The sequence below is a fragment of the Haliotis rubra genome, unplaced genomic scaffold (assembly GCF_003918875.1).
Source record: "Haliotis rubra isolate DU_JTF1 unplaced genomic scaffold, ASM391887v1 Scf25, whole genome shotgun sequence".
Taxonomy (NCBI): Eukaryota; Metazoa; Mollusca; class Gastropoda; order Lepetellida; family Haliotidae; genus Haliotis; species Haliotis rubra.
Genome location: NW_025766558.1, coordinates 1,733,768 through 1,747,535, shown reverse-complemented (window position 1 = coordinate 1,747,535; position 13,768 = coordinate 1,733,768). Strand labels below are relative to the sequence as shown.

Genomic DNA, 13,768 nt, shown 5'->3' with positions numbered 1-13,768 from the left:
TATTTGTATTTGCTGATAAATTGAATATTTCTGAGGTTTGGTTTCTTCCCCCCAGGTGACAGCACAGCCAGTTACACCTCCCCCCTCACACCAGCGGAGTTGTTGGTAGCTCTTCACAACATCGACCCCGCCAAGTGTGACATGAAGACAATCATCAAAGGTAGGTTTAAACATGGAGTTGCTTCAGTGACGACAGCAGACCTCTGGTGATGTGGAGGTGGAGAAGAACATGATCAATCCAAGAATGTGATATGTAACGACATACTGTAAGAGTTACTTCCCTTGATGGTTGTAGTGTGGACAGATATAGTGATTCACTTCCTCTGTTCCAGCGGCCAACCTGTGCTTCAGTGAGAAGATGATCTACACACAGGAAGTGTTGGCTATCGTCATGCAGCAGCTGATGGAGCAGACGCCGCTGCCAACGTTGCTGATGAGAACAGTACTGCAGTCATTATCCATGTACCCACGACTCATCGGCTTTGTGATGAACATCCTACAGAGACTCATCATTAAACAGGTAGGGAGGCAGTGGAACTCTTTGTGATGAACATCCTACAGAGGCTCATCATCAAACAGGTAGGGAGGCAGTGGATCTTTGTGATGAACATCCTACAGAGGCTCATCATCAAACAGGTAGGGAGGCAGTGGAACTCTTTGTGATGAACATCCTACAGAGACACATCATTAAACAGGTAGGGAGGCAGTGGAACTCTTTGTGATGAACATCCTACAGAGACTCATCATCAAACAGGTAGGGAGGCAGTGGAACTCTTTGTGATGAACATCCTACAGGGACTCATCATCAAACAGGTAGGGAGGCAGTGGAACTCTTTGTGATGAACATCCTGCAGAGACTCATCATCAAACAGGTAGGGAGGCAGTGGAACTCTTTGTGATGAACATCCTACAGAGACTCATCATCAAACAGGTAGGGAAGCAGTGGTAGGGAGGCAGTGGAACTCTTTGTGATGAACATCCTACAGAGACTCATCATCAAACAGGTAGGGAGGCAGTGGAACTCTTTGTGATGAACATCCTACAGAGACTCATCATTAAACAGGTAGGGAAGCAGGTAGGGAGGCAGTGGAACTCTTTGTGATGAACATCCTACAGAGACTCATCATTAAACAGGTAGGGAGGCAGTAGGGAGGAGGCAGTGGAACTCTTTGTGATGAACATCCTACAGAGACACATCATCAAACAGGTAAAGCAGTGGTAGGGAGGCAGTGGAACTCTTTGTGATGAACATCCTACAGAGACTCATCATCAAACAGGTAGGGAGGCAGTGGAACTCTTTGTGATGAACATCCTACAGAGACTTCATTCATCAGGGAACAGTGGTAGGGAGGCAGTGGAACTCTTTGTGATGAACATCCTACAGAGACTCATAAACAGGTAGGGAACAGTGGTAGGGAGGCAGTGGAACTCTTTGTGATGAACATCCTACAGAGACTCATCATTAAACAGGTAGGGAAGCAGTGGTAGGGAGGCAGTGGAACTCTTTGTGATGAACATCCTACAGAGACACATCATTAAACAGGTAGGGAAGCAGTGGTAGGGAGGCAGTGGAACTCTTTGTGATGAACATCCTACAGAGACTCATTATCAAACAGGTAGGGAGGCAGTGGAACTCTTTGTGATGAACATCCTACAGAGACACATCATTAAACAGGTAGGGAGGCAGTGGAACTCTTTGTGATGAACATCCTACAGAGACACATCATTAAACAGGTAGGGAGGCAGTGGAACTCTTTGTGATGAACATCCTACAGAGACTCATCATTATACAGGTAGGGAAGCAGTGGTAGGGAGGCAGTGGAACTCTTTGTGATGAACATCCTACAGAGACTCATCATTAAACAGGTAGGGAGGCAGTGGTAGGGAGGCAGTGGAACTCTTTGTGATGAACATCCTACAGAGACACATCATTAAACAGGTAGGGAGGCAGTGGAACTCTTTGTGATGAACATCCTACAGAGACACATCATTAAACAGGTAGGGAGGCAGTGGAACTCTTTGTGATGAACATCCTACAGAGACTCATCATTAAACAGGTAGGGAAGCAGTGGTAGGGAGGCAGTGGAACTCTTTGTGATGAACATCCTGCAGAGACACATCATCAAACAGGTAGGGAAGCAGTGGTAGGGAGGCAGTGGAACTCTTTGTGATGAACATCCTACAGAGACTCATCATTAAACAGGTAGGGAAGCAGTGGTAGGGAGGCAGTGGAACTCTTTGTGATGAACATCCTACAGAGACACATCATTAAACAGGTAGGGAGGCAGTGGAACTCTTTGTGATGAACATCCTACAGAGGCTCATCATCAAACAGGTAGGGAGGCAGTGGAACTCTTTGTGATGAACATCCTACAGAGGCTCATCATCAAACAGGTAGGGAGGCAGTGGAACTCTTTGTGATGAACATCCTACAGAGACACATCATTAAACAGGTAGGGAGGCAGTGGAACTCTTTGTGATGAACATCCTACAGAGACTCATCATCAAACAGGTGGAACTCTTTGTGCTCACATAGCCAGTACATTGTGGGCATTATATTCAACTTTTGATAGCAGTGTATACATTTGGTGATGGCCACTTTTTATTATTTGAGTGATTCTTTCTATTATTTGAGCTTATTGGACAAAAAATGACAGACGCATCATCAGTACTTCACTGATTTCTAGACCCTACATCCTCCATCACCTTAGAACACCATGGCCTCTTCTGCAGCGAATACAATATAAGGCTGACATGGAAGTCCAATGAGTGACTCTGCACATCACTGTGAACATCCGACCTGAAACACTGTCAAGCACACATGGTCGCAAGGACTGTGGCACATGTTGCTCCAGAAGTATTGCTGTGTGAAGTAATCTGTCTGCTCGCTCGTTTCCTTCAGTCACTAACCAATGAAGGTCCGAGTTAGAATTGATCTTCAGTAACCCATGCTTGTCATAAGAGGCGATTAACAGGATCGGGTTGTCAGGCTTGCTGACTGGGTTGACACATGTCGTCGTATCCCAGTTGCGCTGATTGATGTTCATGCTGTTGATCCCTGGATTGTCTGGTCCAGACTTGATTATTTACAGACCGCCGCCATATAGCTGGAATATTGCTGAGTTTGGTGTAAAACTAAACTCACTCACTCACTCACTCACTCCTTCAACTCACTGGTTTGCCTAGACGTGATGACTCACTTTTTGACAGGGATAATCAGATATGTCATACTGTTGAATGTACACTTGTGACAGTACATGTATTAATCTTTCTGTGCGTTATGGAAAGATAAATAAGTGTCTTATTCTTGTATATTTAACACGACCGCCTTTATATAGCTGTGAGATTGCTGACTACAACAATATAAACACCATCACTCACTCCATCACTCTCAATCACGCCATCCATCAGTCAATCACTCTCAATCACTCCAACAATCACTGACTGGCTCACTCACCTTCTCACCCCATCTCTCACTCATCATTCTCATTCACTCACTCACTGAGAGTCCCAACCCAGCCACCCACCCCATCACTGAGTCCCTATTCTGTCTGTATCTAGGTGTGGAAACAGAAGAAGGTGTGGGAAGGGTTTGTCAAGTGCTGCCAGCGCACCAAGCCCCAGTCCTACCAGGTGCTCCTGCAGCTCCCGTCCTCCCAGCTGAAGAACGCCTTTGAGATCTGCCCCGACATCCGCGAGCCGCTTCTTTGTCACGTGAAAGCATTCACTTCTCAGCAGGTATGACAGGAAACTTTCACCAGATATGTCAGACTTGTGCTTAGCAAAGTTGTCCTCTTCAGCAGCTGTGACTGAAACTTGTCAGTTTCTGTTTCAGTTGAAGTATCGCATGGGAATATCATAACTGGGATATAAACTCTTCAGTTAGGTCATAACTGGGATATAAACCCTTCAGTTAGGTCATAACTGGGATATAAACCCTTCAGTTAGGTCATAACTGGGATATAAACCCTTCAGTTAGGTCATAACTGGGATATAAACCTTCAGTTAGGTCATTACTGGGATATAAACCCTTAAGTTAGGTCATTACTGGGATATAACCTTTCAGTTACTGGGATACTGGGATATAAAACCCTTCAGTTAGGTCATAACTGGGATATAAACCCTTCAGTTAGGTCATTACTGGGATATGAACCCTTCAGTTAGGTCATTACTGGGATATAAACCCTTCAGTTAGTTCATTACTGGGATATAAACCCTTTAGTTAGTTCATTACTGGGATATAAACCCTTCAGTTAGTTCATTACTGGGATATACCCTTTAGTTAGGTCATTACTGGGATATAAACCCTTTAATTAGGTCATAACTTGGTTAACCCTTTGTTATATCATAACTGGGATATAAACCCCCTTGCGATGTTATAATGGAGATATGCTCCCCTATTGTGAGGTCATAACTGGGATATAAACCCTTCAGTTAGGTCATAACTGGGATATAAACCCTTCAGTTAGGTCATAAAACATTTCAGTTAAGAATTGTAAATGGTCGAGTGAGTTGTGATCGTGATGTGGGTAATTTCACGTTTTGTGGGTGCCAGGGTGAAAGTACTATTGATTATTTTTTGTCAACAATTGATATGTTTCCTTTGATTAGTTATTTTGAAATTGGACAGTTATCAGAACATTCAGATCATCGCTGTCTCCATGTAAAGTTAAAACTGGACAGTTATTACCAAGAATGTAAACCTACAGGCTTAATATAGAGATCGATATAAATGGAGGGACAGTAAATGTGATGACTACCACAATTACCTCAAGGATGATCATACAAAATGTGCCTTACAGAGCCTAAAAACACTCTCGATAAAGTAAATATTGACAAGGTTGATATTGACAACTGTGTTAAGGTCAATCACTGAGGTTATGTTACGCGTGCGGCAGTGATCAGTGGCTAAGCCAGCAGCCGCATGCACCACGTGATAAGTATTGGTTTGATGATGAGTGTCGGTCTTTGAGGGCAAAGTTCAAGGAGTCGGAGGCAAGATTTACCAAATCTGGGAGTGATATTGACAGGGTTGATATGGTACACTGCGCTCTGTTTATCGGAGATGTTGTAGAAACAAGGTTAAATCTTATAAGAAGAAGGCAGCAGCTGATCTGTCACTTCTGAGTAAAACAAATATTAAACAATTTTGGAAGAAAGTTAAAGGTCATAAAAAAAGTCAAGTAGTATCAGCAATTGTAATTTTGAGGACCATTTTAAGAATTTGTTTAATCCTGAGATACTCCCGAAACCGATAATGATACTCTCAGAGAAATAGATCTTGATGATGTACAAGTGTGGATAGAGGAATTAGATGTCGATATTAGTGAAAAACGAGGTATCCACTGCTGTTAAAATGTTGAAGTTGGGTAAGTCAGCTGGTTATGACGGTATTATCAATGAGTTTTTGGTTCATGGCTCATCAATATTGATTCCCGTGAATGACCTAAATTGTTCAATGCTATTTTTAGAACAGGGTATTTCCCATCAGGATGGACTGAAGGAGTTATCGTTCCTATACATAAGAAGGGTAGCAAGGTAATACCGGATAATTATAGAGGCGCCACATTACTGTCATGTTTCAGCAAGTTATTTACTCGCATTATTTTGAACTTGAGGATTTCTTCTTGGTGTGAAAAATATAGTGTAATTATTGAAGAACAGGCCGGTTTCGAGAAAATTACAGCACTGTTGACTGTATATTTGTTCTACATGGATTAATTAATATTGCAATTAAAAATAAAGTTAAATTATATTGTGCATTCATTGACTATCGAAAAGCATTTGACTATGTAAATAGACATGCACTTTGGTGTAAATTATATAAGCTTGGGATAAGTTCAAAACTTCTAACTCTAGTTCAAGTATGTATGAGGGGGTTAAGTCTTGTGTGAGGCTGTCCAGTAATATTCATTCAAACTTTTCATGTCGCCTATTGGTGTCAGGCAAGGAGAAAATCTGTCACGATTTTGTTTTCATTATTTATTAATGATATAGTAGAAGAACTTTCTTCTATTGATGACTTGGGAGTTGTTATTTCTTATGTACGTTTACTTCTGTTGATATTTGCTGATGATATGGTGCTCTTTAGCAATAGTGTTAAAGGTTTACAAGACGGTTTGGATAGGATGTTTACTTACTGCACGAAATGGGGCTTGACCATAAATACCGAAAAAAACTAAGGTTGTTATTTTTCGTAAAGGGGGTAGACAAGGCAAGGCTGAAAAATGGTCCTATAATGGTTCACCCCTTGAGGTAATCAATAATTTTAAATATCTAGGTTTAATATTTTCAACAGGTGGCAGTTTTTCACAAGCTCAGAAAATCTTATCAGAACAAGGTTTGAAGGCACTTGGTTCATTGTACAATATATTCAATGATAATGCGTACATTACTCCAGATATTCAGTATCAGTTATTCCAATCAGTTGTTTCTCCTATTCTCTCATATGGTTGCGAGGTTTGGGGCTTTATGGAAGCTAATGCTATTGAAAAGGTACACTTGAAATTTATGAAACACATATTATATGTCAAAATGTCAACTCCATCAACTTTCTTATATGGAGAATTGGGTACATTCCCTTTAAAAGTTATTAAGTCTTGTCAGGATTATCAAATATTGGCTTAAGATTTTGAGAAGTAAACCAGATAGATATATAGTTTTGATGTATAATTCATTATTGAATAGTTCAAATGAGAACCCTGATGTTGAAAACTGGGCAAGTTTACTGAGATACGCTCTTCAGGTTTGGTTTTGGCTATATTTGGGTTGCCCAATATGTTCCTGAAAGTTGTGATTTTGTGAGAGAATTTACGCAAAGGGTTAAGGACATTTATTCTCAAATGTGGAAACATCAATTATCAACTTTAAGTGAAACTAGATTGTATCTTCATATTAAGGAAACTCTGTGCATCGAGAAATATTTAACTAATATTGATGTTAGGAAGTACCTAAGTGCGTTTACGCTTCCTCGACTTAGATCACATATGCTTATGATTGAAAAAGGAAGATGGAGTGTGCCTAAAATCCCATTTGCCAATAGATTATGTCCCTTTTGTACTAACGAAATAGAAGATGAGTACCACGTACTTTGATTTGTCCAAAATATCGAGAAATACATGTAAACAGCATTTAAGTAATACTTTATTGGAAAATATAAGTATGTTTAAGTTTATCAAATTGTTAAAAGGTGAAAACAGTTTTGAAGTACTGAAAGCTGCAAAGTGTATTTATCATATCTTAAATGAAAGAAACAAAGTTGAATTTTTGTAAATCGTCCATACATATCCTCACTCTTGGGCTATAATGATAATAACAATGTGATTGCTCTCTTTATATACGTACATCGCCATGTGCACAGGCAAATATTCAATATATATATATTGTATTGGTCTTTGACCTAATAAAAATCTTGTCTTGTCTTGTCTTGATATAAACCCTTCAGTTAGGTCATTACTGGGATAAAAACCCTACAGTTAGGTCATAACTGGGATATAAACCCTTCAGTTAGGTCATTACTGGGATATAAACCCTTTAGCTAGGTCATAACTGGGATATAAACCCTTCAGATAGGTCATAACTGGGATATAAACCCTTTAGCTAGGTCATAACTGGGATATAAACCCTACAGTTAGGTCATTACTGGGATATGAACCCTTCAGTTAGGTCATTACTGGGATATGAACCCTTCAGTTAGTTCATTACTGGGATATAAACCCTTTAGTTAGTTCCTTACTGGGATATAAACCCTTCAGTTCATTACTGGGATATACCCTTGAGTTAGGTCATTACTGGGATATAAACCCTTTAATTAGGTCGTAACTTGGTTAACCCTTTGTTATATCATAACTGGGATATAAACCCCCTTGCGATGTTATAATGGAGATATGCTCCCCTATTGTGAGGTCATAACTGGGATAGAAACCGCTGTCATAACTGGAAAATAACCCTCTTTGTGATGTCATGATTGGAATATAAACCCATTCACTGGTGACATGATATTCAAAATATTGGCTGGGTGAAACTGAAGGCCAAGGTTACAAGTGTGTGTACATGAGAATTAGGGTATATATTGTTGGAATTTACTGGGTAACAGTTTATGTGATATCAAAGGTAGGATTGTTTTCTCATCATGACATCCATATCAGGTAGAGGTCACTATAGATCAAGTTATGAAATATGAAACCGGAAGTGATATCACATAACCGAATTGCATACAACTGTCTTTTAGACTTCTCTAGTATGCTATGTGATTTTGGTGCTTGTTTCTTCAGCAAGCCCACATCCCAAAGGGCATCATGACAGTGTTGGAGACAGATCCGCTAGAGGAACAGCGTAAAGCAGAAGCAGCACGTATTGAGGCAGAGAAAAAGGCCAAGCAGAAAGAGGAAGAGGAGACGTTTGCCAGGGTGGAAGCTGAGCGACTAGCTCGGGAAAAGGTGGAGAAAGAAAAAAGCGAAAAGGAGAGAGCAGATAGGGAATTGCGGGAAAAGGAGAAATTGGAAAAAGAGAAACAGAAGGCTGAAAAAGACAAACTGGAGAGAGAAAGGAAAGAAAAGTTAGACCTGGAGAAGAAGCAACAGTTGGAGAAAGAACAGAGGGAGAAGGAGGACCAGGAGAAGGCTATAAAGAAGGAGAAACAAGATGAGGAAGAAAAGCAGAGGCAAGAAAAAGAAAAGGAAGAAGTAAGGAAAAAGAAAGAAAGGGAAGAAAAATGGCATTAGGAAAAAGCAGAAAAAGACAGATTAGAACAAGAAAGAACTGAAATGGAGAGGTTGAAGAAAGAGAAGGAGAGACAAGCCAAAATTGAGGAGGAGAAAAAAGAAAAAGAGAGACAAGATAAGATTGAGAAGGAAAGAAAAGAAAAGGAAAGGCAAGAAAAAGAAGCTAAGGAGAGACAAGAGAAGGAAGAAAAGCAAGTGAAGGAAGAGACAGTGAAAGAGGAGCCAGCTGATGAAGGGATGAATGTGTTGGAGGAAGCCAGAGATGCAGCAGAAGAACCCAAGTCAGAGGTGAGGAAGATGTAGTGACATGGGTTAAGGTTTTCTGGCTGTGGGTAACCTCTGGGGCAAGAGTTGTGTTTCTTTTCATCTTGATCGTGCTTGTCTTGAGTTTTCTTAGATTGACCTGTTAGAAATGATGAAATACTGGTTTGTTTCTGCCTAAATGGGTTATATAACTGATGATATGGTTGACGTGTCATCTGTGTGCAGGTGTCAGAGGAGGGTGGGGCCAGTACAGAGACAGAGGCCATGGAAACTGCGGAGAGCTCCCTGGACATGGGGGAGCAGACTGGAGGCAGTCCAGAGGAGACCATGGACACGCTAGACGAGGAGGAACAGGTGGGTGCAGCAGTTGGGGGCAGGAGGTGGCCTAGCAAGTTTGGGTATCGTGATGCTAGTAGCTGGAGGGGTAGGAGGTGGCCGAGCAAGTTTGGGTATTGTGATGCTAGTAGCTGGAGTGGTAGGGGAGAAGCAGAAGTGAGTACTGCAGGCAAACGTGAGTAATAGGAGCTGGTAAATGGAGTCTCTGGAGGTGGTAACTTTGCATCAGGGGTTGAGTATCTGGTAACATCTGGAGCCAAAAACATCTGGATCTGGTTAGGGGTATGAGGTTGTCACAGCTGGAGGTGGTAGCTGGTGTGTTAGGGGTGGGGTATGAGGTTGTCACAGCTGGAGGTGGTAGTTGGTGTGTTAGGGGTGGGGTATCAGGTTGTCACAGCTGGAGGTGGTAGCTGGTGTGTTAGGGGTGGGGTATCAGGTTGTCACAGCTGGAGGTGGTAGCTGGTGGTTAGGGTGTTAGGTTGTCACAGTGTGGTATCAGGTTATCAGGTTGTCACAGCTGGAGGTGGTAGCTGGTGTGTTAGGGGTGTGGTATCAGGTTGTCACAGCTGAGGTGGTAGCTGGGTAGGGGTGGTGGTATCAGGTTGTCACAGCTGGAGGTGGTAGCTGGTGTGTTAGGGGTCAGGTTGTCACAGCTGGAGGTGGTAGCTGGTGTGTTGTTAGGGGTGTGGTATCAGGTTGTCACAGCTGGAGGTGGTAGCTGGTGTGTTAGGGGTGTGGTATCAGGTTGTCACAGCTGGAGGTGGTAGCTGGTGTGTTAGGGGTGTGGTATCAGGTTGTCACAGCTGGAGGTGGTAGCTGGTGTGTTAGGGGTGTGGTATCTGGTTGTCACAGCTGTGGTAGCTGGTGAAGCTGGTGTGTTAGGGGTGTGGTATCAGGTTGTCACACAGCTGGAGGTGGTAGCTGGTGTGTTAGGGTGGGGTATCAGGTTGAGACAGGTATCAAGGTTGACACAGCTGGAGGTGGTAGCTGGTGTGTTAGGGGTGGATCAAGGTTGTCACAGCTGGAGTAGCTGGTGGTTGGGGACTGGTAAGGTTGTCACAGCTAAGGAAGTAGCTGGTGTGTTAGGAATGGATGGTATCAGGTTGTCACACATGGAGGAAATGTTAGGGGTGTGGTATCAGGTTGACAATGGAGAAGGAGCTAGTGTGTTGGGATGTTAAGGTATCAGGTTGTCAAGCTGGAAGTAGCTGGTGTGTTAGGGATGGTATCAGGAAGTAAAAGTGTGTGTCACAATTGAGGGTACAGGTTGGAGCTGGAGGTGGTAGCTGATGGAAATTGTGGTATCAAGTTGTCACAGCAGGTGGCTGGTGTGTGTTAGGGGTGTGGTAGAAGGACCTGGGAACTGGTGTGTTAGGGGTGTGTGAGAGCATCAGGTTGTCACAACTGGGATCCAGGCACAGCTGGAGGTGGTGCTGGTGGTTAGGGTGGAGACACAAGAGGTGGTACTGGTGTTGTTAGAAGGTATCAGGTTGACAGCTGGAGGTGGTAGCTGGTGTGTTAGGGTGTGGTATCAGGTTGACCACAGCACAGGGGACTAATTGTGTTAAGGGATGTGTTAAATGGTATCAGGAAGGCAGGTAGTAACTGGTGTGTTAGGGGTGGAGGTTGTCACAGCTGGAGAGTGGTAGCAAGAAATGGAAGGGTCACAACTGGAGGTGAAATGTGAGGTGGGAGTATCAGGTTGTCCACAGCAGGTGGTAAGGAAGAAGGTGGTACAGTGTGAAGGAGGTTGGAAAATGGAGGGAGTGTGGTAAGGTTGTCAACAAGTGTTGGAGTGAAAGAATGAAACTGGTGGGAAATGGAGGACAGCTGGATGGAGGTGGTAAGTGTAAATGGAGGGATGTGGAAGGAGCTAGCAATGTGTTAGGGGAATGGAAAGGTTGTCACACTGGAGGTGGTAGCTGGTGTGTTAGGGGTGGGGGAGTATCAGGGTCACAGCTGAAGGTGGTAGCTGGTGTGAAATGGAAGGAAGCTGGAGGTGGTAGCTGTTAAACAAGAGCTGGAAATGGAAAGGGTGGAAGTGTGGAACAATGGAGCTGATGGAAGGACATAGGAAATGGAGGGATGTGAACACACAGCTGGAATGGAGGAAGGAATGAGGTGGTAGGGATGGAAATATCAGGTTGAAGGAAAGGAGTATCAAGGTTGAAATGGAAATGGAAGGAAGAAGGAAGATGGAAGGAATGGAAGGAAGGAAGAAGATCAGGAGGAAGGTAATGGTGTGGAAGGAAATGGAAATGGAGCTGGTGTGTTATGGAAGGAGGTTGAAATGGAAAGTGGAGGAGGTGTGGTATCACATGAGGTGGTAGCTAGTGTGTGTTAAGAATGAGGGTTGAACTGAGAGGTGAAATGCTTCAAGGTGGAGAGGGGTGAATCAAGTTGTCTGAATGGAGCTGGTGTGAGGGGTGGTATCACAAGAAGCTGGTGGAGGATGTGTTAGGGATGTGTGGTATCAGGTTGAGCTGAGAGATGGTAGCTGGTGTGTTAAGGGAGTGTGGTATCAGGTTGTCACAGCTGAAGGAGCTGGTGTGTTAAGGAAGTCACAACAATGGAGGGTGTGGTATCAGGTTGTCACAGCTGGAGGTGGTAGCTAGGGGGTGTGTTAGGTGGTAGCTGGTGTGTTGGTATCAGGTTGTCACAGCTGGAGGTGGTAGCTGGTGTGGTGTAGGGTATGGGGTATCAGGTTGTCACAGCTGGAGGTGGTAGCTGGTGTGTTAGGGGTGTGGTATCAGGTTGTCACAGCTGGAGGTGGTAGCTGGTGTGTTAGGGGTGTGGTATCAGGTTGTCACAGCTGGAGGTGGTAGCTGGTGTGTTAGGGGTGGGGTATCAGGTTGTCACAGCTGGAGGTGGTAGCTGGTGTGTTAGGGATGTGTTGGGGATGTGGTATCAGGTTGTCACAGCTGGAGGTGGTAGCTGGTGTGTTAGGGGTGGGTGTGGTATCAGGTTGTCACAGCTGCAGGTGGTAGCTGGTGTGTTAGGGGTGTGGTATCAGGTTGTCACAGCTGGAGGTGGTAGCTGGTGTGTTAGGGGTGTGGTATCAGGTTGTCACAGCTGGAGGTGGTAGCTGGTGTGTTAGGGGTGTGGTATCTGGTTGTCACAGCTGGAGGTGGTAGCTGGTGTGTTAGTATCAGGGTGTGGTATCAGGTTGTCACAGCTGCTGAGGTGGTAGCTGGTGTGGGCTGTGGTATCAGGTTGTCACAGTGGATGACTGGTGTGTTAGGGAGTGTGGTATCAACCTGGTCACAGCCACTTTATATGTATTTCATGATGATTTTTGAGGTTTGAGAAAACATTGACTTGTCACCTTGAACATTGTTCTATACATGCTGGTTTTCTGACCTCCAGAGGCTTATAGGATTTGTGAGTTGGGCATGGCTTTACTGTTTTCTACATCCCATTGTTTCAGTTTATTTGACTTCCTTCAATGCTCTTTACACAGGTACCAGCAGAGAAGAAAGTGGGTCGAAGTCGAAGAAGTCGTGGCGGGAAGGCTGCACCAAAAACATCACCAGTCACACGGCGTAGCTCCCGCACAAAAAAGTCATGATACCCAGAATATTAATGATTACCACAGAACAGTGTATATATACTTGGTCATTGTTTGATGGAACAGTGAGGTCTGATGGTACAACTGTGGGGCTCTGTTGATGGGACAGTGAGGTCTGATGGTACAACTGTGGGGCTCTGTTGATGGGACAGAAGTCCTGTTGATCGAACAGACAGGCTTTGTTTCCTGGAGTTTTGGCGCCATGGCGCTCTCTCAGCAGAATGGACTGTCTTTACTGATGTAACAGTTAGTCCCTGGTCATGTACCAGAGTGGCTTTTCTGGTGGATGTGTGGAAGTTTGGTGATTTAACAGCAACGGTCTGTTGATGGAACATGGGGTCAGTTTCACTGTGTACAGAGCAGTCAGTGGCAAGTTGTTGTACAAAGAATGGGTGATGATGATGATGATGATGATGATGATTCATGATTTTTCTTTCCTAATTATGTGAGGTGGTTGCTGAGCAAAAACTGATGAATGAAAACCTTCAGTGCTATTGACAGTAGATTCCAGAACACACCCTGTCTATCAAGAAGATGATCCAAGAGTTAAGAGTAGAATCAAAGATACATATTTTCTTGTTTGTGTTTCCTGTTTCATTTCTTCATTGAAAATCATGGTGATCATTCCAGCACATTCTGTTTGACGTCATGTTGTTCCTAGATTCCATTGCTGTCATGTTATCGACACAGATGCATGCATCTCCATGACACAGTGTATGATGGCACCAACCCCAGGAATCGGCTCACTACTGAATTTGTCTTGGCATCCAGCTTACAGACTCTAAGTCATATCAGGGGCTGTGGGGTAGCCTAGTGGTTAATGCATTCGCTTGTCACGCTGAAGACCTGGGTTCGAATCCCCACATGGGTACAATGT

The 13,768-nt window shown here is 43.6% G+C and overlaps 2 protein-coding genes across 2 annotated transcripts in view; both read left to right on the top strand.

Moving 5' to 3' along the window:
• LOC124279412 (symplekin-like) overlaps positions 1-8,815 on the top strand; it is a 47,540-nt gene extending 38,725 nt beyond the window's left edge. Inside the window, exons 28-31 of the mRNA XM_046715233.1 lie at positions 56-160; positions 333-520; positions 3,562-3,738; positions 8,274-8,815. Of these exons, the coding sequence (XP_046571189.1) occupies positions 56-160; positions 333-520; positions 3,562-3,738; positions 8,274-8,723 (920 nt within the window). The 3' untranslated portion in view covers positions 8,724-8,815. The remainder of the gene's footprint in view (positions 1-55; positions 161-332; positions 521-3,561; positions 3,739-8,273) is intronic.
• Positions 8,549-13,046, top strand: LOC124279413 (UPF0329 protein ECU05_1680/ECU11_0050-like). The gene is made up of 3 exons (XM_046715234.1): positions 8,549-9,011; positions 9,213-9,341; positions 12,784-13,046. Exons 1-3 carry the CDS (start codon positions 8,766-8,768, stop codon positions 12,889-12,891), a joined length of 483 nt encoding a protein of 160 aa, XP_046571190.1. The 5' UTR covers positions 8,549-8,765; the 3' UTR covers positions 12,892-13,046.
• Positions 13,047-13,768: the final 722 nt, after the last annotated feature.

Coding starts and splice junctions, on each gene's coding strand:
- LOC124279413 (XM_046715234.1), top strand. CDS start 8,766: ATGGAGAGGTTGAAGAAAGAGAAGGAGAGACAAGCCAAAATTGAGGAG. Junction 9,012..9,212: donor CAGAAGAACCCAAGTCAGAG/GTGAGGAAGATG, acceptor ATCTGTGTGCAG/GTGTCAGAGGAGGGTGGGGC. Junction 9,342..12,783: donor CGCTAGACGAGGAGGAACAG/GTGGGTGCAGCA, acceptor CTCTTTACACAG/GTACCAGCAGAGAAGAAAGT.